General features: G+C 37.6%; 2 protein-coding genes across 9 annotated transcripts; both read left to right on the top strand.

Moving 5' to 3' along the window:
* Nucleotides 1–444: 444 nt before the first annotated feature.
* On the top strand, nt 445–1,648 carry LOC132197355 (uncharacterized). The gene is made up of 2 exons (XM_059620601.1): nt 445–604; nt 1,153–1,648. Exons 1-2 carry the CDS (start codon nt 578–580, stop codon nt 1,468–1,470), a joined length of 345 nt encoding a protein of 114 aa, XP_059476584.1. The 5' UTR covers nt 445–577; the 3' UTR covers nt 1,471–1,648.
* Nucleotides 1,649–4,474: 2,826 nt separating this feature from the next.
* On the top strand, nt 4,475–23,337 carry LOC132197978 (trichohyalin-like). Of its 8 annotated transcripts, XM_059621628.1 has the most exons (11): nt 4,476–4,635; nt 9,005–10,563; nt 13,228–13,290; nt 14,048–14,106; nt 14,841–14,882; nt 17,217–17,390; nt 17,674–17,780; nt 17,832–17,965; nt 19,138–19,317; nt 21,219–21,340; nt 21,843–23,337. In XM_059621628.1, exons 6-11 carry the CDS (start codon nt 17,217–17,219, stop codon nt 22,962–22,964), a joined length of 1,839 nt encoding a protein of 612 aa, XP_059477611.1. In that variant the 5' UTR covers nt 4,476–4,635; nt 9,005–10,563; nt 13,228–13,290; nt 14,048–14,106; nt 14,841–14,882; the 3' UTR covers nt 22,965–23,337. The 8 variants fall into 8 exon arrangements, with proteins under 8 accessions (XP_059477612.1, XP_059477611.1, XP_059477609.1 ...); XM_059621626.1 differs by lacking the exon at nt 14,048–14,106; XM_059621631.1 differs by lacking the exon at nt 17,217–17,390.
* Nucleotides 23,338–27,834: the final 4,497 nt, after the last annotated feature.

Genomic DNA, 27,834 nt, shown 5'->3' with positions numbered 1-27,834 from the left:
ATAAAAATTAGTTTCTTTGGTAACAATTTACTGATTAAATTGTTGACCGCTGCAAAGGAAGTAATCTATAAGAAAGTCTTAATTTTTTGGGAGTTCTGTTCAAAAAATGACCTAATATTTTGGTTTGCTTTTTTCAGGCTCAAAAAGAAAGTTGCGAAAAAAAATAGGTCAAAAAGTTCATTGGCTGTAGTAATGAACTCGTGGAAGGATGAAAAACTTCAAATAATTTGTTATCAATATTCTCAGTGAAAAAAATATCGAAAATTCCAATACTTTGCCTAATTTTTTCAATCCCTCAAAAACTCCTTTCACATTAGGCCGAATTTGAAATAGCGCTCTTTGCACAATTAGAAGTTGCTATGATGACGCGTGTACATCATCAGATCTAGCGCACATATTTTTGTCGCGACATGCAACGTATATTGGAGGCAGTCCAACAGAATTGATTCATCTCGCAAGTTCTTCTCTGTCAAAAGTGCCGACGAATGTTTTCGCGGCCCCGTGGCAGACATAGTCGTAGCCTAGCCCTCAAACAGACCACAAGCCCCCTAGAAGCCCCTGAAGAGGAAATTTTATTATGATGGTGATCCGCGAAGTTCAAACGGTAAGACATTTCCAACCGAAAATTGCAAACACACATTAAATATCCTTTCAATCTAAACAAATACGTGAAAAAAATTAATAAATAGTAAAAGAATGTCACTAAGAAATAGTTTTGAATGATTTTTTATGGTTTATAAATGACTCAATTTTTTCTTGTTTATTTTATTTTATTTTGTAAATTATAGAGATTTTCAGAAGCAGTACAAAAATTACATTAATTATAAAAATCTGATAATTTTTAATAATTAATTAAAATTTGAACATGAAATTGTAAATTGGAATATAAAATTATACATATTATAAATATTGAATTAAATATCATCTGCAACAGATTATAATTATAATCTATAGCATTTGTAATTGAAAATAATCATTTTAATTAATCATTATAATTTCCTCTTGTGACAAATTTAATGTCACCATATTGCAACAATATGACGCATGACGGTGCTTGTAAATTTAATCTCTGTACCAAAATGGAAATTAGCTATGAATATTTTTTTACTTTTTTGCCAATTTGTTTTGAATTTTATTTTCTTCTTGCAAAAGACGATCGTGCCCCGCAACTACACCCTGACAGACTCGCCGAGCCTGAGGCGTGCTCTGGAGCGCAACTACTCTTCTTACTCGAGCACCAATAGTTCGTTGTTGAGCAGTCGAGTGTCCACGTCGCGCACCTCCACCTGCTCAACCTTCGAGAGACGCACGTACAAGCGCCGCACTTACAATTACTGCGAACGCACGGCCGAGCGGTCCGGCTGTTATTCGTACTCGATCGACGGCTCGAGACGCCGGCCCGAATGCTTCTCCTACCGCAACTACTACAGTAGACGCTTCCCCTGTACAAATCTGTTCGTGCTTTATTAAATTATTCTTCTGTTAAAAATAAAAATAAATAAATAAATTGTCAGATCTAAGAGAAGGGAATGTGTGAATAAAATTATTTAACTCAGTCATCAGTAAGGATTTCAATGTGTTATTTTTTTTTAGAATGAAAGAAGGTATGAATAAAATGGTCAAATTTTAAATCTGCCAATTTGAATAACTTGTTTTATTTAAATTATCTTCATTGCTTAAAACCTTTAGTGTATCCTATCTCCATCAATTGCTTTTTAGTTCTCAATACAAGAATAAGGCACTTAAGTCCTTGTGGAATAACAAAAACAAAAGTAAAGAGCATTTGATTAAAAAAAAATTATAATGATATTTTTAAATAACCAAGAATAAAAAAAATCAAAGGCAAATTTTCCGAACTAATGAATTTGTTAAGAGTGCTTAAGATTAAGAATTGAAATGAAAATATCCATATGATGTATAATGCAAATAAAAATTTAACTTTTACAATGATGATTTTGAATTATAAATTTTCGAATCCTTAACAATAATTAAAAATTGCACATTAGCCTAGTGAAAGCGCAATTGTATACACTATAAAATATTTTAAATTTATAATTAATTTGTGCAGTTTCTAAACATGTGCATTTGCGCGCACCAGGATAAATAAAAAATTTGTTTCAATGAAATTTTTGCTATTTATTTAATAGATTTACATAAAGTTACGGAAAGCCTTTAGATTAAAGATCTCAGCTTTCAATATTCATAAATGGAATATATATAATTTTAATATCAATTATTAATTGTATAATTATCAAATTCAAAGTCAACTTGGCCAAATAACGTGGGTCTTGCTTATTTGACCTGCATAATTTTCACTTTGGCCTTGGTACGTAACAGATAAAATGATAAAAATATGAGCGGGCAGTATTTGTGTCGCGACATAAATTTACTTTGGAGCTCACCCAACGCAATTGATTAATATCTATTGGACCCATCGATATCGAAAGTGTATGCAAAATATTGGGCCAAGGCAAAGTTTTCGGGGCCCCGAAACGGCTCTCGTCGCAGCCCAGTCTTCGCACAAGCCCCCGAACGAGAAGCACCAGAAGATTAAGATGGTGTACGAAAACGAATTTTCATCGACAAGCCGCAGAAGCGTGAGGTCCACCCTGTCCACCTACATTTACACGTCAAACATCCGCGAGAAAAAGAAGTACAATTACCTGAATTGCAACTGGCCCGTGTGCGTTACGGACCGGACGAAGAGTTCGTTGCCGCGGAATTACGTCGTGTCCGACTCGCCGGCCCTGCAGCGGGTGCAGCGGGCCCTCGAGCGGAATTACTCGACGACCCTGAGCAGCCGCTCGTCCTTGAACCTGAGCTCCGCGCGCTCCTCCTTCAGGACCTACGAGAGCCGCACGTGCATCCCCAACAACTACTCGTACTCGTGCGTGCGCTCGTCACGCTCGGCCGAAGGGCCCAGTTTTTACTCCTACTCGAGCTTCAGCACTGGACGCCAACCACAGAACATCTCCTACCGCATCTACGACAGCAAAGGTCTACCCTGCACGTCTCTTTTTGTGCTTCGAACGAATAGAGCCTAAAAGGAACCTGGCCAGGTTGAGAGGAGAAGAAAATCTGTGAATTAAATTATTTGTTTATGACAAAAAAATGGAAATTAGTTATTTTCTAAAGAAGAGAGTATATAAATAAAATGGTAATTTTGTAAATCTGCTCGTCTCAAAGATCTAGTTTGATTTAAATCCTCCTAAATTTTGTATCAGCTTTTTGGTTTAATTATTTATCAAAAAATGTATTATATTTGGCAATTTTCCTTTTTCCAAATTAGAAAAACCTTGCCGAATTTTTTCACTAATTCTTGTAATTTTTATTGAAAGATTCATTATCATTTAATTTTTTTTTCTTCAGAACAAATTTATGTTATGACCATAAAACTTCAAGCGTCTGAGTAATAACTATTGGAAGATATTAAATTTATTGATCTGAAAGTAAAATTAAAAGACATCAATTTCTTTACATTTTTTGCATCTATATTCATTTAACTGTAGCAACTATATTTCTGAAATTTTTGTACCTACTGCTGTTGGCAAAATTTTACTCACTTCCTAAATATTTCCCAAAGATTTGACTGCAGATTTAGCAAAGTAAATATTTTTTTCGCAGAGCTGTTACAATTCAACACCTTTTCTTTTTATTTGTGTTCCATTATTATATATAATAAATTATATTATATTATATCTTGCTTTTGAATGTTAAAAAAGTCAAGTTCATGGATTATTGAAAAGCGGACGGCTTTACAGGTTGCATATTAAATTAATTCAACCTTGAGATAAACCGATAATGAATTTATGATAAATGGAAAGGCAATGTGACTTTTATGCAACGTTACAAAAAGTCAAATGAAATTGAAATTCAGTTCTCTGTGCATATTATCACGTAATCATATATGTATCATATAATTAAAGATTTACAAATTGTTTTATTTTTTAAAAAATGTCTAGGACAAGGTACAAAAGCTTATTTTTAACTTACGAAAAATATTAAGAATTTGATCATTGATTAATATTTTAATATTGTTTATTTATTTATTGTTTATCGTTGAAAATTCGGTTGAAGTTTTTTTAATATTGCATACAAATTGATTAAAAAGATGATTTAAGATAATTATTTCTCAATCTTCAAAAAGTTCAATAAAAACGTCTTGACAATAGAAGTGACGACCAGGATGTGAGGCACCGTTCAGATTTAGCGCATTTATGATCGGCCTGGCTATTTCTGTCACGCTAGGGATGATTTACATTGGAGCGAATCCAACGGAATTGGTTCATCTCGCGGACTCATCTCTCTATCGAAAGTGCAGCATTTTTATTTCGCGAGGGAGCGAAAAGCGCGACGAGAAGAGGGAAGTATAAAAATTGTTACGAGTTGGCGGCGAGAGTGGCCGCTGGCGTGTGACGTCACTGCCGGCCGCCCGAAATAGCGCGTTGAGGGGCGGCCAACGAAAGGTTTGCGGGGCCCCGTGACAGCTCTAGTCGCAGCCCAGTCCTCACACAGGCCACAAGAGTAGCCCCCGAACCAACAGCAGCCCCAGCAGATTCGAAGATGGTGTACGAAAACGACTTTTACACGAGCCGCAGGACTGTGCGGCCCGCGCTGGCCACCTACACCCACACGGTAAGCCACCCCCGCGCACATTCCACCACCAGCACCGGCAGAAAACAACCCTCACCACGCTCATATCAAATTCCCCGTCTTATATCACACTAAAGTTTTCCAATTTAATATATTAAATTAAAAAACTTTATCACAAAACAAACAAATTTGTCCGTTTCAAAAAAAAAAAAAAGTGTTAAATTTATTGCTTCTTGTGTTAGGACAGCTTTAGTTGAGATTGTGTGAATTATTTTAGATTTTACTGTGAAAAAGAAAAAGCTTTCATTAAATTTTACAATTAAACTGATTATAAATAGCTAATTTGCAAGCCAGTTAAAAATTATTGTACTGCATCAAAAACAAGTAAAATTAAAAAAAAAAAAAAAACTTTGAATCGCTAGTTATAAGTAAAAATATTGTATTTTCAAAATATTTTACTGGTTGAAATTGTGAAAATATTTTGAATTTGCTTATTTTCATAAATTGCTCAGTTATTTTTAATATTTCATTAAGGGAAGTCGATAACAATGTTGTATAAAAATTAAAAATTGAACTCTGATTAAAATTTATTCTAACCTTTCAGCATAGATATTTGTGAAACCACAACTGTACTAACTTTTCTAAAAATACAAATGAAATGCAGAGGCTGAATCGTCGCTGGCTCTATTTAAAGCAGTTTCAAAATAATCTCTTTCCGTTTAATTCAACATTCAAATTTCGTCCACCGCGTGTGGAAACAACAACAGTGACACACATTTCTGACGTCATGACAACAAAGCCCGTCATAGATGATTGTGCATTTAAATCCGACCAGGCCAAAAAAGTTTGAAACGTGCGCGTTGAGAAACTCTTAAGAAAATTTATTAACAAATCACTTAAAATTTTGAAAAATAACTTCACAAATTTTCAACTGGCTTGCATCTAATTGTATAAAACAAGTGTGCAACAGGAAGAATTGTGAAATTTTCCTAGCTGTTTGTTTTGTAAATTGAAGTTTGATAAATATAGATTAAATTTCTGGTTAGTTCGAATCTAAATCAAGTTTATATTTAAAAAAAAAGTCAACTCAGCACCACAGAAAAAAAACCCATAAAATGTTTATTTTAGTTATGTTTTAAAATTAAGTTCCGGATATATTTTTGAAGAAAGAGATAAATTTCGGCCTTGTCCATTCAATAATAAATCGAACCTCTTTCGGCCGCTTCTTCTCCAGAGGCGAGATTGGGTTTCCAAGAGGAGCGCGCGGCCGAGTCCAAATTTAGCGCCCGAGTCGGACGAGCTGACGACGCCGCCGCCGGTATATTTATTATTTTCATTCCGCCTCTCGCGGGCTGAGTTACGACGAGCAGACCGGCTAGAGAAATTCTCTTTTAAATTGGACACATTTATTAATCGAGCGTGAGCAGCAGTTAATTTTCTTTTCCTCCCAGGAGAGAATTTTTCATTTACTTTCCTTTCCGAAAATACCGCGAAATCGAGGCGAAAATAATTTCCCCGGAATCAGATGATGTGATTATCTACTCTGCGGAAAACTTTTTCTAAAAATGGCAAAGCACGTACAAAAGCTGACAAAGAAATGCTTATTAAAAGCAGAGGAGGTTTTATTATGAAAAAAGCAGAGCCAAAATGTGGGATATTTTCCTTCCTCGTCTTTTGACATTTCCAGCATCAAAAGCGGTTTCTCGAATCACGAGGAATTGCTCGTTCTGGGAAAGTGTCATATTTTTATATCAAATTAAAAGTTGAAACCTTCTAATCAATTTTGAAGGTATAGAAACTTTCTAAAATGAAAATAAATTACAATAATTTCAACTTTTTTAGAAAATGTGTTTTGATAAAATCAAATATATGGATCATTTAACTTTTAAAGTTTCCTCAGCACAAATCAATGCAAAATGTAATTTCATGTTGGAAGAATCAGAGGTTAAGAAACTCATAAATTGCTGTCCCAAAAATTATTCTGAATAGCGATTGTCGCGAAAAAAGTTGCCTGGATTTTCCAAACGTTGTTGCGCCCTATCAATATCCAAGATTTTTGAGAGCTCAGAATCTTGATTTAATTAACATTGTCTCAAAACAAAGTAATTTTAACTGAAAAATATAAATTTTTCATAAATATTCTATTTGAAGCAGTTAAATTTGCAAATACTTTGTAAAACTATTGATTTCCCACTTTTAAAGTAAAATCAAGCTCTGTTTTATTTTTGGAAAACTAAGGCGTATTAAAAAGGTTTCATCAGAGACCCACTTTCAAACTAAGTCGCGCAGAACATTCGATTAGTTGTTGCATTTTCGGCCGTGATCCAGTCAAAAAATAGTCGAAATCCGGGTCAATATCAATCGCGCTCAACGAATTTTGAGTCCCACCCACTCTTACCTAAGCCCGGTCAGATTTATTACATATCCGATTTTGCAAGAATGCAGCAGTTAACCCAATTCTCTGGAAATAAGCAAGCCCCACGCAGCGCATATTTCGAGTGTGAATTTATTTTTAAAGAAAGAGCAAAGTTGCTCCACTTGGCAGGATTCCGAAGCGCGCGAACAAGTGTTTGTTGCCTCAATACGAGGGCGAGGGAGGGATTCAAAGCAAATCCATCAATCCTTTCTCAACCCGTTTCTAAGAGACGGTGAGTTCTTTCGAACATAAATCTCTTCACGGTAATTGCGAGAACAAAACTTTACGTTAATTCCTTCTCGATTCGAGTTGCGTCAAACCGATGAGATGAAAAGAAATAAGGGGAGTGGGCGACTTACAAGGAATAGGCAACCTGCCAGACAGACGTGTTCGACAAAAAGCGGAAAACAACTTTCGTCAGGCGTCGCTTTGTGCCGTCAAAAGAATACACGACTAGAAAGATCCACAAGTTTTTTTTGTGTGATTGATTTTAACAAGAAAAAAGTTTTTAATTTTTTTATTGCACTTTTGAAAATAGGTAATTTTATATGAAAACTTAACAATTAATTGCTATTTATGTTCTGTAGAAAATAATTTCCAATTTTAAAATTAATTATAGCGTTACACACCAAAATTTTTGATAAAATATTTAAATTCGCTTAGTTTTATAACACTAGTAAATTCTTTTTAAAAGTTATTTCAAGAGTTTCAAAACAAAATTAAACTCAGAAACTATTCCAATTTTATGTCCACGAAATTTTAATAAAGAAAATTCAAATAGATTTATTAAAGTCTCTGTACTCATTTGTGGGAATTGAGAAATTTGCCTCTCCGTCACTTTTTCATGCGTCTTTGAAGGAATTTTATTTTAGACTTTTTTGATGTGGCTGAAGTAGCGACGAGGCGGCGAGCAAGATGTTGAGAAAATTATGAAGAACGTCAGCAGAAAAGTCTGGGCGTCTCGTTGGAATTGCGCCAGCGGGTGCGTCGCTAATATTAAAGCTGTCAAGATGAGCGCATTGCCAAATCGTCTCACTCGGGGCGTTTCCGCGATGGATTTGTTCGACAAGACGAAAAATAACCATTTCTCCCTCTCTTCAATTATAGAAAACGATAATTAGTTTTGACGCCGCTGCACCTGCTTCAAAACAAAGAGTTTGAAAGATCAAAATAAACAAATATATAAAAGCGACTGTCTGAAATACACAAACACTTCATTTAGTAAAAGCGACAGCTGCTTTTTAAAATTGTTTTAATTGAATCGCACCCTGCTTGACGTCAACTGAAAAAGAACCTTGTCTTACTAATTTCAAATGTTTCTATTTTTAATATTAAAGGAGTTCAAACTGATAATACCATAAGTGCTGGTATTTATAAAAAAAAATCCAATTTTTTGACCAGCTTGAGATTGGAATATTTTAAACATGAGCAAATTGAAATTAAAAAAAAAAAATTCTTAAAAATTTATATTTTGTTAATATTTATGAGCTCATTTCATTATTTAATTTCTATCGGAAACATATTTCCAGTCATGAATTTAGCTGAGCGCTGTTTGGAACATAATTTACTTGAAAGTTGAATTTTTGAATTTTCCTTGCGAATTCTGATAACCACATAAAATCATATTTTTAATGGATTCAATTAATCAACAAGGTAGAAAATATTTGTTTTGTAGACGAATTTCACTATCGAGGGTTGATTCAAACACCATAGCTTGTAATTATTTTTAGGAATTTTAAAACGGTAAATTTATCTTAAAATATTAAAACTGGAAATTTTCTCCAAAACTTCTGTAAATTCAATCTGAATCCCACAAAAATGCAATCCCTTTACATCAATTCGCCCACCCACATTTCTCTTCTTCATAAAACCATAACTTCAATCAAAAGTTATAGAATCAAATTTTTGTGTGCAATGAAGCACTAATGAACCAAATTAAATGATAATTTTTTTGAATGAGTGGTGGTTTCTGAGGTGGCTGGCGACTGTTTTTAGCGGTACAAGGCGCCCGAGCACCTGACGCCGACGATGCTGCGCCTGTCTGAGGTGCCGCCGCTGTTCACCGCCTTCGGAAGAGCGCCCCGAGCCCCCGGCGACGAGTCCGGCCTGACGAGCGCGTACACCCCGCCGCGCCGCACCCTGCGCTCCGTGGCCCCTGACATGCCCTCGCACCTTTACACTTTCTACCGCTACTACCGCCACTAGTGGAGCGAGCTAATCCACCTCTCTCACATTCGCATCACATTTTCTCTCACCCGATTTGAAATTTAACTGCAAATTTTCAGAAAAATGTTCCGTCCGTTTGCACTTGGCAAATGTGTAAATAATTTTATTGCTTAATTTTACTTCTGTTTCGACTTTTGGGAAAAAGGAAAACATAAAAAAATAATTTTCATCTTTATAAATAACAAGCATGTTGTTCAAATTTTTGTATTAGATTTGCAAGACCTTTTCTTCTTGATAAATTTGAAGAAAGTAATTTTAATTTAAAAGGCGTCAAAATTTTCTTTCTTAATTTTCGGCAAATATTCTTGAATTTGCCACTTAAACTATTAAATAAATTTTGATTAAATTTCCTTTCCCAAATATTGAAACGAAGGATTTCGCTTTCCAAATAAAACCAGCAACTCAGTTTTTTCTTAACTATTAAAAAATTAAAAATATAAACTTTTTCAATAAATTTTTGGGTTGAGCGTAGTGACGAGGTGGCATCACGCCCCACAGCCGTGGAATGTAGCCGTGGATGAAATTCGCGCGTGGGCAGTTTTAATGGCCGAGCGAGTTAAAAACGGCATCCGAGCCAACACGCTATTATTATTTCTCTCTCACTGAATTGGCTCGCCTGCAAAAATTGCTGCAAAAAAAAATGCAAATCGGCAATTAATATGGCGGCAGGTGCTGGCGTTTGTAAATGAGCCGAGAGCGGGCGAATTTTTGCAGGCAAAGTCGTTTTTGACTCCAGCTAGGCCATTGAAGCTCGGTCCACGCGCACTACTAAAAGTAAAAGTAAAAAAAACACACACAAAACTTTTTTACAAGAGAGGGCGCGTCACTGCGGCTTTCACGAGATTAATTAATTCGCAGACTCGCTACTTTTTGATTTTATTTTTTATTTTTCCACACCCGCTGCAAAACTTTTAACGAGAGAGCAGGTCGCATACTACTTTCATAATTATCTCTTTAGTTGTTGAAACACTCTTTCCAGCTTAAGTTAATTAACGGATTAATTAATTATACTAATGAATTAAGACGCTGCTGCATTCTTCTCTATTTATTTATATATTACACCGTTTATAGAATAAGCTCAGGTTTTGTGGTGCTGTAGGACTTAATCGAACGAATTAATGCATTGATTAACGAAACTATATATCGGCTCACTAATTGGCACAAAATAATTGTAATCGCATCTAGTTTTTGATTGGTGGATGTTTTAATTCAAACGCTGTCTGCTAATTTTTAATTAAAACAAAAAATCCACCCCCTCTACCAAAAATCCCTCAAGTCAGAGAGCCACGCGAAATATACGAAAATCGCCATAGAATTGCGTAGAATATGTAAGTCCATAATAAGAGGAATTTGTATTAATTTGCGTAGAGAAAAAGCAGAAATGAGAGGGAGAGGTTTTATAAGCAAAATAATTTTTTCGTGTCCTTTTGATGTTTTAATCAATTGCCATTTAGAACAGCAGACTGAAGGGATGACCGTTTTGGTTGTCACGTGGTGAGTAACTTTTGTGCATGTCGAGTGGGCACGACCTTACAGGACGATCTCCTGCCCCCCTCTCCGTTGAAAAGGGAAAGAAAAGGAGGAAAATGAAATTTGCAAAAACAAGATGTTATTTATGCGAGAATATTTGACAAACTGTTCTCCTCTTTCCTTCACCCTTTTTGAAACCCTCAGGGCGGCTGGGCTGATAATTTATGGAGAAATTGAAACACCTTTTTTGTTCACTCACTCTTTTCTTCTTTATCCCCCTCGACGCGACGGAGTAAAAAGAAAAAAACAGCGCCTGAAGTGGGCATATAATAAACGTGTAACGACATCCAACAAAAGAGAGGCTTGGCAAATTTAATTAGTCAGCGAAACGCGCGCGTCACGCAAATATTGGGCTGCGGATCAGCGAGACGTTTTATCGTCCCACTGCCTCGGGAGTTAACTTAATTGTTCCGCGAAGGGAAAACCCGAAGAGCTTTTAGCCACTTGCGTATAAGCTCGCCCATCTCTGGAACTGAAAAAGGCTTTCAAGCAGCAAACAAGACGCATAGAAGAGGACTTAAAAAAACCACACACTCCCATCACATCCCAATAAAATTTTAATATATAAACAAAATCAAACTAAATTCAAAAATTTAATTACTAAAGGGCATGGAAATATTCAAATAATTAATTTGAGATCTTGATGAATTTTTTAAAAATGAATTCACTTGTTTTTGTCGCTCAAAATTATTTTTTCACATAACTTAAGAGTTTATTGCTTCTGAAGTTACTTGTCTTTTAATTTTATAACCAAAAATATTGGCTTAAAAAGTCCTAAATCTGTACGCAAAGTTCCATCAGGATTTCAAACATGGAATTTTAATTTTCTGAGTTTTTATGTCCTTTTGTAATTTGTTATAAAAAGTCAAATCAAAAAGCTCAATATTTTTTCTTCATATTAAATGCTAGAGAAAAAAAATCAAATATAAACAGGCGCTGTTTTTGAAATGGTCTAAACTGTCCCTGTCTGTCTTTCTGTCTCTCTGTCCGGCCAAAGACCACCGTGCCCCGTCACTACGTCGTGCTGGACACGCCGAGCCAGCGTGCGCGGGACGAGCGCAGCTACTCTTCCTCAACGTCGTACTCGAGCACCAGCAGCTCGTCCCTGGGCGGCGACCGCTACCCCTCGACCAGTTCAACCACCCCGCGCACCTCCTACTCGACCACCGAGAGCCGCACGTCCAGCTCGAGCGGCTCCGGCCCTGGCTCGTACTCGTACTCGTCCGAGCGCTCGTCCCGCTCGTCCGACGGGCCCGGCTCGTACTCGTACTCGAGCGTCAGCACGGGCCGCCTGCCCCACGGCACCACCTACCGCCACTACTCCTACCGATAAACACACACACCCCCCACCCCTATCTGTCGCTTTGCTAACCCTTCCTGGAGCTAACCAGCAGTAGACGAGTAGTGGCACTAACCGCTATACTTATTGTTACATTTAATCGCGGTTTGGTCACGCAGGTCGACCGGGGAATCTGTCAATAAAATGATTTCCCGTCGAAAGTTGGGTTTTTTAGCCACCAGAGATTTTCAAATGTGCATTGAGATCCTGAATAGATTTCTGAGATCAAAAGCTGCCTCTTTACAACAGATAAAAATTGCCAAAAGGTGCTGCTCAACATTGTGTTAAATCCTGAGATCTTCAAAAAAGCAACTAGAGAATTAAAAATGAAAAAGTGGCACCTTCAGCACTTTACTGGCAATTGTTGACCCGGAAATTGGTTCAGAAGATCAAATTGAAAAAATTTAGTTTCGTTCTTTATAATTTTTTTTAAACTATATAGTTTGTTTTGCTGGAAAATTTTAATGTAAAATTACAATTTTCAATAAATAAAATAACTGATTAATATGCATTTTTTGGCGTTTATTTTCTCTGCATAAAAAGTTGCGTATCATTGCATTTAACTTTGAAGAATTTAGTCAGTAAAGGGACAAAATTTGTGCCCAGGAGAAACTTTTTGATTGGATTAGAATCTCGCACGGAAAGTTAGTTCATTAGTGGAGGACCCGACTTGGCCAAACGAGCGCGAAACAACGTTATTATCTCTAACAGAAGCAGATGTAGCGCGCAAATTAACAATAAAACCCCGGCGTGCGCCGGCTGGTCAATTTCTGCCCTTTGTATTTCTGTGTATGCCGAGCCCAGCCGCCCTCTGAGTGCAAAATCTCTCCTTTTTTGTGACAACCAACCTGAAATTTTCCCGTCGCGCGCGGCGGACTGTTTCTCTTTGATCGTATATATTGTCTCTGGAAACCTCTCCCCCTCAGTGTAGCCTCTAATAAAAAAAAATTATATTATTTAGTATAAATATATTTGAAAGAGATCGATTTATTTTATTTTTCTTGTGAATCGTTCTTTTCATTTTGCTGCTTTGATTGATCGATTGCTGGCTGATTGACGCCAAATTTCCGCACTCTGTGTCTGTTGTTGTAACTCTCGCCTACACGCTTCCTAAATGCCCCAGGTGCCGCCCAGGTACTCCCACACGACGCCCAGCCACCACCTCTACGCGTACGCCACTTACGCGGTAAGTTACTTTTGCGCCGACGGCCTCGATTTTCTATATTAACTTCCTCTCGAGTGCCTCCTACGTAAAGATACAAAATCATTTTCCCACTCAATTCATCAAAATGAGGAAATTGCGTGGAGGGAATTTTCCCTAGTTCAAAAATAAAGACTTACAATTACGTAGACATGAACTTCTTAAAAAGAAAAAATGTAATAAAAAGGAAATGTGATTTTTTTCTTCAAAATTTGAATATTTTAACAAAAAAATATCCGAAATAATTCATATCAAAAATTTCCATTCTGGACAAAAAAATATTTTCCCTGATCTAGATTTTTTTTTTTAAATTTTTCCATCAAATCTTTTTGTTGGAGAGCACTCAAATTATTAATTATTGTAATTATTAATCGCTTAAATCAAAGTCCATTAAATATCTTCTTGCTTCAGCATAAAATCCAGCAAAATAATTTAATCAACTTTATCCAAGCCGTCTTACGGAAACAAACATCCTTCTGTGAGAAATAACCAGAGCACAAAGTGTGACACTTTCTCATGTGACAAAGACAAAAGAGCTGCTTTTTTATTCTTATATCTCTTCATCAGGCCCTGCTTGTAGAAGAGAAATAATAATAATAATCCTCCCGAGCAACTTATTCTCCTCTCACCACAAGCTAAAAATACATAAAGCTGGCCTTGTTTGAGCCGAGAGCGACGAGACGCTCCTCTTCTCTTACTCGGCTTTCAATTAACTCTTGATCAAACCCGCTTATTATTCCAGCTGCCTGCGCTTCTGTCCGTAACCCTGGCCGCGCGATCTCCTTCTCGCGCGCGCAATAGGTAATTTTTCCCTAACAATTGCAGCCCACACACTCTCGAGCAGAGAATAGAGGCTTTGCTTGCACAATAACTTTCTGTTTGCTGTATAACCACTGCAAACTAACACGGGGGAGTAATCGGATTTATCCGAAGGTCTGGCGTGTGTGTTGGAATTACCTGATGACGATTAAAAAACTTGCAATATTTCTTATTGCTAGACTCTTAATAAAGCTTTAATAATGTTTCAAAGTGGATTGAAAAAAGGTCAGGTCAAATAAATAATGGGATGGGTAAAAAATTTGATCAATTAGATTGTTAAATTACTTTTTCCCTTCAAGCTTAACTGTTGAATACGCTTGAATTTTTCTCAATTTTAAAAAATTTATAATTTTATATGCTTAAATAAATTTATAAATTTATATTGGACTTTTTATTTTGCATAATTATTTAATGAAATTGCAAGGCACTATCATACAAGGCAGACGATTTCCCAGTCACCAAGTATTTTTGTACCTGTGCCCGCTCAATGTCAACCCTTTTGCTTTGATTTGCCTGCACCTATAGCCGCTATATATAGCCCCTGTCGCTTGATGATTATTATTTGTTGCCATAGAAACGATCCATCCGCAGCAGCTTGTTTTATGCAAACGCGCTGATTCGCTTGCATTGTTTTTCCTGACTGATTTTTTTTTTGTAAAATTTTTTTGCAAAAATAATCTGCAGTTTTTTTGAACTGTTTGTTTTGTCCTCCACAGATTCCACGTTACACCAGGGCGACTTCGCCTGTCACGCTGCTGGTAAGCAACCCGCACAACTGACGGATTTTTATAGAATTCTCTCTCATTTTTTTTATGTATATTTTCTATATATCTCTCCCTCTCTCTCATTTCGCTTTTATATTTCTGTTTTTCTATTCATCTCGCTTTGTTTACATATTATACGCGCCTAATCTTGAGGGCCAATTATTTTGGAATTTGCGGCAATATTTTTTTGCCTAATCTGCACTCGAGTCGCGGGGGCGGCGCCATAAAAGAAGGTGCACGTCGGCAGTCTGTTATTTTTGACCCGCGGCTGGGGCACAAAAATACACAGAGAGCAGAGGCTGCCTCCGGCAATGGCCCACTAAAGGTTGAAGTAATTGAATTATTGCGAAATTAAAATGGAGCAAGTCGGAACAAATTCATACTGAAATGAAAAAGCCAGGCCATAGTAATGCCACAAGGAAAGAAATAAAATTTAATTCAACTTGAAATGCTAAAAAGGTTTAAATAATCTTGAAAAGTTGTGTAATTAAGAAAATGAAAAAAAAAAACATTGACGTAAAATTTTTCAAGTGAAAATACGTAAAACATAACTAAGTTTTTGAAATATCAAAACATTTTAACCTAGTTTATCAATCAAGGGGCAATAATATGAAAATAAAAAGGATCATTAAGTTTTAACGCGAATGCTCAATATAGTACAATATTGAATAGAAATAGCGAACGCTATTATATTTTTAATGCGCTTTACCAGAAGTGCTAGTTTAATACACAATTATTTTATAGAACCCAAGATCGTTCTTAAACCATTATTAACAAGTGCAATATTGTGCCAAAGATTGATTTTGATTTCAATAAAAATAAGTTCCAAAGATTTTTTGGAACGAATTGAACATTTTGATATAATGTATCAACCCAAACTTTAAAAAGGTATGTTGGGAAATGGTTTGAAATATTTAATAAATATAGCTATCAAAAAAATTTAAAATAAATTAAAATTTGGGGTCGGGTAGTTCTTTTATATAAAAAAAAAAATATTTACAAGAACATTAACATCGATTAGCGAAATCTTACACAAAAACGTTTCCTCATTCAACGGAAGGTGGTTGGATTTTTTTGCTGACAACTGATAATCTTGCTAACACTTTCTGCTCAAAGGCTGAGGGCGTTTCAAAAGTGCCTTTTGAGCAGCTTTTTGGCGAGCAACGAACAAGAGTCTTTCCCTCGATATTAGCACACGCGAGGTCAACGTCCATATTTCGGCGGCTGCTTGAATGAAATTAGACTCTCCCGAGTGGGTGTCACCGTGACCGCTTTTGTGTTCCAAAGGAACTCACGGTGAATGGAGGAGAACAAGGGTGGGCGCACCGCGACACACAGGAAATTGTGGAGATAATGTTGTTCCACGTCAATTTTCGCAACTTCCCACGCGCCGACACAAAAACAACCCATTCAAGCGAACACTTGATTGTTTTCATTTTGGCCGATTTTTCTCCCTTTCGACGTCACATAAAAGTGTACAGCGAGCGGACGAGGAAATTCTTGCTGAAAGGGTGGCTAATAAGCAATTTTTTTCTTTCATTAAGGTCAAATTAACTTCCTTTTTAAAAAAAAATACATGACACACCTGCATCCCTCGCAAAATGAAATTTCCTCGCCGGCTCTTGATTCGCATTTGCGTCTTTTTTCTCTCTCGAGCATGATGATGGGTTTTTATTTTTTTGCGTTTTGAAGCATCTCATTTATTTCCCACTTTTCCAGTGAAAATAAAATGTAGCATTCTTGTTTTGATAAACGTCCTTCTCGTACTAACCTACTTTTCCGTCACTTTTTCTCTGGGAAAAAGCACTTTCACGGTGTTCATTAGTATCAACTTGGTTGCGCCATTTGGCTGAAAGTTTTCCCATTGAAAAATGTGTTATATTTTTATGCATATATGTGTGCCACCGACGTTTTGCAAAATAAAATATAATATTTGGAAAAATCACTTATTTTAAAATTTCAATTAACTTTTGAAAGATCTGATAACTTCGTGAAATCATAAAGCTTTTCATTGAAATATTCTTATACATATTTGAGTATAGATTTAAAAGATTCTTCAAAAATTAATTACAATTTTTTCAGAGCAACAGCTTTCTTTATATTTATAAGTAAACTTTTGAAAAATGATTTAATAACTACTAAGAAAATGTATATATTTCTCAAAAACATTTACTTAAATTTTCAAAATATTGCGTTTTTTAATTTGAAATTTTTAAATGCTTCACTAGATTGAGCAAAACGTGGTTGCCACATTCATTCAATACACTTGTTCCTCTTCCTTTCTCTTGCCAACAACTTGTGGAGTGTGTGAATGTGTTTTCTGTAAAGATGCCGGGCCACTACTCGATGCCCGCGCTGGCCCACCAACGGCTGTCCCCGCACGTGCCGTCCCGCATGCGATCGGCGGCCATCGCGTCCGAGCTCAACAGAATCCAATCCCGCAGCAGACCCAGGGTTGGCAGTGTGCCTTGTGAGGACTTTCTGAACTCGCACGAGATTACGGTGAGTGCAGAGTTCAACATGGCCCACAGCAACGAGGTCCGATCGATCATTCAAAAAAAAAGATCAACTGTTTGTAATTTTACTGTACAAAAAAATTAAAGTTTGAAAAAAACCTCTGGCATGTTATATTTCTGTCACTTTTTGTGTGAGGTTTTGCCACCGATTTTTGTCACACGCTCATCACACAATCATTTATTTTCAAACCCAAAAATTTAAACATTTTTCCAAAATCCAAAACTTAATTCTTGTTGTAATTTTTGGGAACTTTTCAATTGACTTTCAGAATTTTGAGGACGAGGCTAGGGAAATCAAAGCCCGCACCAACGAAATCATGACCCGCGTGAGGTCACCCGTGCCCAGAGGCTACCACACAGACATGCTGATTCCCAAGTAAGAAATTGAATCGTGAATTTGGCGGAATCTAATTTTCGCTTTCTTAAGGTATTTGGAAAGGGATCTGGACCCGGTTTCCCACCACTCGTACATCGAGACTAACGTGTACTCGCCTATGAGGCAGATCCATCAGGACATCAGCACCAAGTCCCGCTACTCTGAGCCCGGCAAAGCCTACATTGGTGAGCATTTTGGATTTCTTCAGATAAATCTAGTCAAAATTAAGTCTGCATTAAAAATAATTTGATAATATTGAAATTTAAATTTTTGGCAGAGCTCTTAAAATTTTTATACAAATTTTGAACAATAAATAATAAAAATTAGATATATTTAAAAAATTTAAACGAAACTTACATTTTAAAATGGTGTCACATTTCCTATTGAAAGAAAAAGCCTGATCAGATCGAAGCAATAAATAAATTCAAGGTTTGATTTTCTCACACAAAATCCAATCAGTGGTGCAACAAAAAACCGCCGCACCGAGAGCACTTTTGCGACTTTCAATTAAGCTGCCAGCAACTCAATTATTCGCAATAATGGGGCACTACTATGTTGACTTGCGCCTCATCAAAGTGCACTAATGCAGGCGCAGTGTGTGTGCAAAGTTGCATAAAAGCAGCAAGCGCTTCTTCCTAGGCAAGCAAAGCGGCGTTGCTCAGGGGCCAAAGCCTAGCTACTGCAAACGCGTGCATTTAATCATCTGATGGCGGCGGTGGCAGGAGATGGATGTCGCAGAAAACGACACAAAACAGGGATGCACTCGGGAAATGGGGGCAATTACTGATAATTGAAACTCACACGCGCGTGAATCCAGGTCGCGTGGCGTGAAATTGTGACGGGCCCCGATGAAATTGCCGGAGGCTGCATCATGAATATATTTTACTTTTTAATTTTGAGTTTAAATGAGGCTTTTGTTTTAATCAAATATCGCTGTTTGTTTTTGTAGACAAGATTCCAGTGAAAAATCTCAGATTTAGAATTGATGAGAAAAGCAATTTTTTGATTTAAGTATCTTATTGGGTAATTATATTTTTTTGCCCAATCGTTCTCAATTTGCTAGATGCTTTTTGTCTATTTTAGACAAGATTCTACAGCCCAATATTAATTAAATAGCTTAATTCTAAATTTTATTTTTCAATATTTTTAAATGTTGGTTAAAAAATTTGATTCACTCAAAATTACAGAGTTTCAAAAGTTAATTCATAAAATGGAATAGCGATTGTATTTTTAATTTTAAAATTTGACTCATAATAAAGAAATTAGATAATGGTAAACATACTGAATAATTTAAATTTTGGAGGGTGTGTTAAAAATGTATGTAATTGACTTATTTTTTTTGGTCTGCAAATGACAGGTAGGGGTCACCTGGCGTGCATCACCTTCGCGGGCGGCAGACCCATCGGCAGGCGACGTCCCCTTCCTCGCTACGACGAGGACCGCAACATCAGAGACGACGTCAAGTTCCTGTCCTACTACTCGCGCGCCCGCGGCGGCGGCGCCACCGGCACCGACGCCACCATCGAGATGGCCAAAGGTGGGTCTCAGGAGCCACCCCCGTTGGAAAAAACCTCCCCCTCTGACAACCGAGCCGAGTAGGCGATGAAAGCATGCGAGGCCAAAGGAGTGCAAAGCCTCCGCCCGAGAAACAGAGATCTTGAGTTGTCCCGTCGTGCGCGTCCAACTGCATGACCCTGTTGTTTCATTTATTTTTATCGATTTTGGTGCCGTCTTTTTCTTTTTCTATTTGCACCGTCTCTTTTTTTTTATAAAACTGTGGTTTTGTTTCTTTCTTTGCAGGGCGCAAGTAAAAAGTGTTGTGGCCTCGACAAAATTATGTCAATCAAAAATAAAATATTGCTTTTTGTGACAAACATAATTACACTAAAATCCACAAATATGCAAATGTCCAAAATTAATTAAGCGAGAGACTGTTTTTAAATGGTAACTGTTCCAATCTCACAAAGCTCAGATAGTTTTCTTTTTGTTGTCTCAAAATACATATTAATGTCATATGTCTTTGCTTCGGAAATAAAAATGTAATCGCCCGGCTTTTGTTCCACAAGTCCGTCTGCAAATTATTTCCCTCCCTTTTCACACAAAACAAAAAACAGCATGGTTTTTTACCACAACACTGAAAAATATACACCTAATCTGATTTGCTTGTAATTAAATTTGCAAGTCAGAAAAAATTTAAACATTAACACAAACACATACTTGCACCGACGGATCATTCAGAACTGGCCGCGGCTGCGATCCTTTTCTCGAGAGACGTTATTTATTTTTATTTGTGTTTTGTTGGCGCTGTTCTTCACTCGCTCATACTGACTGAGAGAGATTTACTTTTTCCATTAACCGTGACAATAATAGCAGCGAATTAGAGTCGTGTAGCTGCTTCTTTCGTTTTTTATTTTTTATTTGTGTCTGCTGCATTCGTGTTTGTTGCGATATTTTAGTATGACCTAACACGCGAGGAAGAAACGCCTGCAATTTTTCCAATATAGGCAACCGGTGCGGGACACGAAACGGGCGGGTTGCGTCATCGTGCTAGGCAGGGGCTCGCTCTCCCACAGGATGAGCCTTAAAAACAAAACGGTTGCTTCACCGCGGCTAAGTTTAGAGACTAATGCGACCGAATTTGCTAAGATGATTAGACTAAATTATACTTAAACCTTCTGTAAACATATAAAGACCCCCTCACACTCTGCCAACATTTGGAAACCATGCAAATATATAATATATTTCAATTAATTAAACACATACACAACGAGTACGTAATTAATTGAGGCAAACGAATGTGTGCTGTTCGAGCCGACCAGCCAGCCGCAGACTGCGTAAAATATTACAGTGAGTATTAATCCTAAAATATGTTTCCCCAAAGTATTAAATTAACGGTGTTATTTTTCACTCCTAAATCTCATCGCCAGTAAATAAATTGTCCCGAATAATCACCCGCAAGCCTCATATAGCTCTCATTTAATAATAATAATTTTGTTCTAATTCTCGCAAGGGTCAGTTTTCAGCGTCGCACTGGTCATTTTTGTAATTAATTAATGCGCGGTTTCATCATGTTCCCATTATGATTTGCGTCATCGGAAACAATCAGGCGTGCTTCTTTTTTCCAAAGATAGAAAGTCACCGGCTTGTGTTTATTTATTTAGCGCTTTGCACGTCATTCGCGAGAGCACAGGATGTGTATATATATGTGTGAATAAGTTATGGCGGGGTAGATAAGTTGCATGCGTGGCTTTCTTAACAAACAGTGGCGAACACCGGACACAATAGAGATAAAAAGGCATGCGGTATTAGTTTAGAGGCAATCAATGATTAATAATCTCAACTATGAGAGAGGAGTGACACGAACACGACATGACACGAGCAGTTATTCTTCACGTCTTTCACGCTACCGTGACGTCTGATGGATTTCTCAAATTGCAGCACTCCTGGCCACCAGCGCGCCACGCCACCTGGCAAGCGAGTCCGATTTGGTCTCCCCGCCCGCCACCCCTAGGGCTCCGGCTTCCTGCATCACCCGAATTGAACAGGCGCAACGAGATAGGGTAATTTATTAGGATTAAATAAAATAGTTAAAAATTACTGAATAATTGCTTTTTTGAAACTTTTGGTTCTAATGAAAATAACTGAAGTTTTTTTACATGAAAAAAAATTATTTAAGTTAAAAGCGTCTGAAAACTTACAAAAAATTAAATCAAAGATAGAGAATAAAACTTTGCGATTGCGAAAGCGCTGTATGGATTTAAACTTTTTTTATTTATCTTTTTTTATATCTGCCACCAAAAAAATATTGATGTTTTTTTTTATTTTGTATTTTGTCCTACAACAATTGAATTAATATGAAAATATTTTTAACTGAATCAAATCTCAGTTGATAATTTGATTTTCTGAATTTTGATAGAAATCAATTAAGTTGTACAATCAACGATATCATTTTTCTTTGGTCTTTAATGATTATTGCAGCGCATTTAAAAAATTTACAACTCTTCGGATTATTTGTTTTAGAGTAGAAATAAATTATTTTTTATTTAAATTTTTGTGTTGTAGAAACGCGCAAGCAATGTGGATGCAACCGTGAAGAGGCAGCCCGTTCAGGTCACGCCGAGCAACACCAAGGAATTGGCGCTGGCCAGGGCCCAGTGCGAAGAAGGTCGTGAGGCAGGACGTCAAGCCATGGCTGAAGCCAAGGCTTCCGAGCATCTGACCGACGAGCAGAAGGAACGCGCAGCCCGCAGGAAGAAGCGGCAGGACGAGGTCGAGGAGGAGGCCCGTCGCGAGGTGGAGGAGCAGCGGGCCCAGCGTTTGGAGCAGAAGCGCAAGGCCGCTTCGGAAGCAAACAGGGAGCAGCAGGAGGCTGAGGACAAAAAGAGGCGGGAGGAGGAACAGCAACGCCAGGCCGAGGAGGCCGAGATCAGAAGACAACAGCAGCAGGAGGAAGCTGCTCGCAGGAAAGCCGAGAAGGAAAAGAAGGAGCAGTTGAGAAGGCAACAGGAAGAGGAGGAGCGGAAGGCCGAGGAGGCCCGTCTTGCCGAAGAGGCTAGAATTGCAGAGGAGGAAAGAATCGCCGAGGAGGAAAGGAAAGCTGAAGAAGCCAGGATTGCGGCGGAGGAAGCCCAGAAGGCCGAAGAGGCCAGAAAGGCGGAAGAAGCGCGTCTAGCTGAAGAAGCAAGACAGGCTGAGGAGGCCAAGAAAGCCGAAGAAGCACGCCTGGCTGAAGAGGCCAGGAAAGCAGAGGAGGCACGTCTCCTTGCCGAGGAGGAAGCCAAGAAGGCGGAGGAAGCCAGACTTCTTGCTGAAGAAGCTGCAGCCAAGGCAGCTGAAGAGGCCAAACTCGCGGCCGAAGCGGCTGCTGCTGAAGAAACAGTCACTCTGGTTGAAGCTCCAGTCGAAGCTGAAGCCGAGCCCGAAGTTCCTGCAGCGGAACCTGAATCTGCAGAAGAAACGCCAGCGGCTGAGGAGCCAGCAGAGCCTGTTGTTGCGTCCGAAGAATCTGCTCCTGAGCCTTCCGTTGAAGAACCCGAATCGCCAGTGGCCGCCGAGCCAGCACAGAACGGCCACTCAGAGACGACGATTGAAGAGGTAGAGATTGCCATCGCCGGCGACGACTCGGAAGAGGCTGTTGTGAAGAAGGCGCAAGAAGCGGTCTCTCAAGAAGAGGAGACCGCCTGATTTGCCCAAGCCACACAACAAGACTTTCTCCTCTGATGTAAAATTCTCTTTGTTCTGACCATATCGATTTGTACGTAAACATGTAAATATTTATCGAGGCGGCTGATGCGTTGTTTTTAACCCTTTAAACAAGAATATTATAATTAAATATTAAATGTGAATCAGGCCCTTCGTTCGAGCAGCTACACTGTAAATACTTGAGATTAACGTACGCCCTCACATATTGTTGAATTAATAATATACATTATAATATAAATATATTTGCTTGCAGGAGTATTGCCTTGTTAAAATCGTGTTTGCAATATAATTCATAAAGTGGAACATGTCGCCATGTATTCCTATTTAAAACACAGAATAAACATAAAACCGTAAAGCTGCGGGTTTTTTTCACTTTTTTCCTTGATGCGAACCTCCTTTTGTCTCTCATTGGACTTATTACAGTATTTCTATTTAAATAATTCCCAAAAGCAATTAAGATTGAAACTTTTTAACCGTCCTAGAAGTTGATAAATTTTTTCAAAAACTGCATCCAATATATTTTTATGCATAAAAATGCGTTTTATGGTGATATTCTGCAAAAAAATTTAGAACAAAAATTTTTGTTGGATAATTATAATTAATGAATTATATAAAAATGACTAAAAAAAATTGATATTTTGTAGTAGAATTTCACGATCGAGGGTTGATTCACGGTGATTTGAATTTAAAATCGGCTTTTCCTCGATGGGTTTTTGTGAGTTTTTTTATTGTTTCAGACGGTTTCAGAAAAACAATATATCCTGCTCAACATGTTTCAGCTGCGGGCTGCAAATCACCATTTCAGTTTCTTCGAAGCGAAGCTACGTAAAAAAAAGTATTCGGACCGAAGCGATGATAATCCTGTGCGCAAGATTCTGCACTGAATTACATGGTGTTTTGCTGATTCTCGACAAGTCCTGAGTATTCTTAAAAATCTCAACTCAAGTTTTGCTTTTCAGAAACGATTCCAAGGCTTGCCTTATTTGAAGCGCGGAGTATGTAGGATAAAATTATTTTATACTCTGAATTAGAACCTTTAAAAAGAAAATTTATTTCCATGAATGAACTCAGGGCGACACTGTTTTGATTATCTTGTTTGCGATAAGTGGAACATTTCACTGTGTTTGAATTAAAAAAAAAAAATACAGAGAATAAACAGGAAACCGAAGGCGGCTGAAATATCCTTTGATATATTCACTTTCCCCTCGATATGAACCTGCTGCCGCCTCTTATCAGACCAAGAAGTTATTCCGTTCTAATAATTCTCAAGTGAACCTGTTGACCTGATTATGCAGATCGTGGCAATTATTCGCCAGTAGTGCGCTCTGCGAACAATATAAAATCAACCCAAGGTCGGTTTCACCCTCAAGCGACGCAACTTTTGTTCCAGAATCGATGCAGATGGGAAAGAGGGAAAGAAAGAAATGCACTCGCTCGGGGAGGAAAAAATTTCCAGTACAAAACGATTGATCAGGAAAAGCTAGAAGCGAGGCGATAAAATTCTTCGGACGTAATGGGCAAGGCGTAGCGCCGGATCTGATTACCGCAGAAAAGGTCGATGACTCGGGGCCATCGCTGCTTTTTATGTCACGTGTGCGCGTCATTTTTTCTCTTTCGCCGCCAAGAGATGATCATCTCGTCGCTTTTCTAACTGTCGCGTGAAAGAGAGGGCCGAGAATAGCTAGCTGATGTTTAAACTGAAATATATTCGTGCGCGTCCCTAAGAAGGAGATTCCCCGAGTCTTTTTCTTTTTATTAAGCCCGGCTCAACACACAAAGGCGGAGGGCTTCCCAACGCGCGGCTGAATGACGTCAAAGCTAATCGATGCTCTGTGGGCCAAGTACTCGGCAAATATATTATTTTCAGCGGCATCAATCAATCACGCCGGCAAAGACGACGACGCACAGCCATTGTTTTCGCCAACGGGATTTGAGCCGTCAAGGACGCGCGCCCCCCAAATCACTTCTTCCAAAGGGGCTTGAATTAATATTTCCACCCGCAGAAGATGTGTGTGTTTAAAACCCACGGCTGACAGCGGCGCTTAACTCGGAAAATTGAGCACGCTAATTAACGCGCCCATTTTCCGGCGCAGCTTTCTGGCAACCGTCGGGAATAATAATTTCGCAAGAAGTGCGCTTAGAAAGAGTGAGACAGGACAGAATTTTCCAGATTTAATCACGAGGGAAAAATTTTTCTGTTGTGTGGGTTGCCTTATCTCTATTGAGCAAAAGCAAACATCAAAATAAATGTTTCCCTTTGTCGTCATTCAAGGAAAATCGTTAATTGCAATACAAAAAGAAAAATATCTACGGACACTACTAATTTTTAAATTCATAGAAATTAAATTTGAAATTTTGTTTGCTAAATTATTCAATATGGATTTCAAAATTTGCTTCACAATTAAATTTTTTATTATGATTTATTGAATTTTAACAAATAATTCTAATATGCTTAGAAAATTTGTTTCAATTTTGATCTTGTATGGCCTAAAATGAAAATGAAACTTAACACAAAATTTGCTGTGTTAATTAAATATTTTTCCAGCATTTCATATTCATAACACTCAATTTATCCATTCAATTGTTAAAGTAGTGATTGCACATCAGCATAATAAGCAATTCATTGGTATTAAAAATAGACTCAAATTGTAAAGGACCTGTGGAGACAAAGTAAAAATATGTTTGGTTCATTTGTTTGCATTGGCTGTGGTGTAAGCTGTACTTGAAAGGCTACTGCGATAATTTCGCCCAAAAGCCGTGGTCGTCAATGTCATTATCATGTCCGAGCTGCAAATAGCCCAAAACCGATGGAAGCCGCCAAAGTGATCGAGCTTTGGATCGAATCATTCTTTCCACGCCAAATCGTCCTTCTTTCTGCAACGGGCCAATTTTTGCGCGGCGCGCTGCTCTCGTAATCTTTTTCTTGCGGTGGTGTGACACCCTTTGTGTGGCTTCGATGATGCGTGAACACCAGCAGAGCACACCGGCTGTTGTCCCGTGCACCGATTTTGCCAACCCGCTGAACCACACACCACAGCACGCTCGCAAAAGCGTGATCGAAATTCTCGTCACCTGCTTTTTGTCTGCGAGAGTGAGAAGCAAAGGTTTTTATTCGACGCTTTAATCAACACCTCCATTTGAATAAAGGCAAACTTTTTTTATCAACAATTTAATGATTAAAAACAATTAAATCGAAACTCTGGATTTAAAAAAATTTTGAATAAATAATTAATAATTTTCTACCCAAAATGTTAATTATGATTTTTTATATTAAACTCCATTTTAAGAAGTCTTTGATGGATAATCTATTTGCATTTGCAGAAGAATAATGAAAAGAAAATAATTTATTTTAAATTTTGAAATTATTAATTCAAAATTTACACACGACGGTTAAAAAAAATATAACCAGGACTTATTATTTTTTTTTTAAATTACGTAAGTGGAAATTCGGAACGCATAATAAGTGCGAATCCTTACGGTTGACATGGGTTGACAGACGAAAATAGACTTAATTTGCGCTTGTCCCAATTCGCGTCGAGGAAAACACACCCTATATAGCTGTTTGCGAATTACAAAGGAAAATTCCGACGGCTCTATTTTTAAAGATCTAATTACAGCAAGCTGTGTCACACTGTTATGTGCTCGTTGAATCAAACAGACCTGCTGATCCGACACAAAAGCATCCACAACCCTCGGCGGAGACATTGACCCCGTTGCGAGTCTTGTGAGAAAAAATGTAATTCTCTTCAGCCAGCATTTCGGCGGCTTATGCAACCCGCGCGACGCACGCGAAACGCACCTGGGCCGCTTCGGTGTGTCATTTGGAAAATTGCCACTCGACCTTGGACACGCACGAAACCGTTTGAGACCGCCGCGGTCGGTGTGGTAGTGCGTTTCGGAAATTGACCTCACTCAATTATTTGTTTCTTCATTTGACCATTCGAGTTTCTGATGCGTTTCGGATTCGTATATCTGGGGCAAGGATCGCTCAACCCATTACTTAACAGACCCTTTACTATTATTCAAAATGATTTCTTTTCATGTTATTCCTAAACTTCTTTCTCGTTCCACACAAAAATAAACCAAATAAATTTTGATTATTGGTGAATTTTATTAAAGCAAATTGGATAAATGTTTAAAATTTTTGAATTGTTAACTATTTAGAAGTTCTTTTAAATTGTTTAATAGTTTATTCTGATTACAAGGAATAAATACAGAATAAACTGATTTGTTGTTCCTGAATGTTTGAAACTCTGGAATGAAATGAACTAAAGAAAAAGAAATTCTGAACTTTTTGGTTAAAAATTACATAATATATTATTTTCAATTTCATTAAAATTTAAAATCATGATTTAAACTATATGAATATTGAACTTTTAACTCGTTTTTGAATAAATTGTAAGCTCTTGAATTGGGTTTATACTTTTTAAGAAAACAATATCTCGAATGAATTAATTTTTCTATCAGTTGCGCTTAAAATAAGAATATTTGTAATTTTGCTGTTCTTTGTTACGTAACTTTTCCCATTCGCCCCTTTTGCAGTCTCAAATTAATGAACACCTGGCTGATCAAGACAATGAATAATGAAAAAGAGCTGCGAAAACGAACGGCACACATACAAATTATTGGCCCCGGCTTTTTTACTTATTCATCAGAGGAACACACTAGTCGATTGTTGTATTGTTTATCACGAACGAATATCGGACTGTGCGTTTCAGAAACCGCACCGACCTTTTCTCTGTTTTGGCATTTTTACCTGCATTTCCTTAGCACTTGTTTATTCTCTAACCCAATTTAAAAACCGTCAACAAATAACCCTTCAGACTTTTGACGTCATAATTCGGACGTTTTG

This window comes from Neocloeon triangulifer, unplaced genomic scaffold, assembly GCF_031216515.1.
Source record: "Neocloeon triangulifer isolate White Clay Creek 2 clone unplaced genomic scaffold, ASM3121651v1 ptg000012l, whole genome shotgun sequence".
NCBI lineage: Eukaryota > Metazoa > Arthropoda > Insecta > Ephemeroptera > Baetidae > Neocloeon > Neocloeon triangulifer.
The sequence above is the reverse complement of the archived record's forward strand: the minus strand, read 5'-3'. Positions and strand labels throughout refer to the sequence as shown.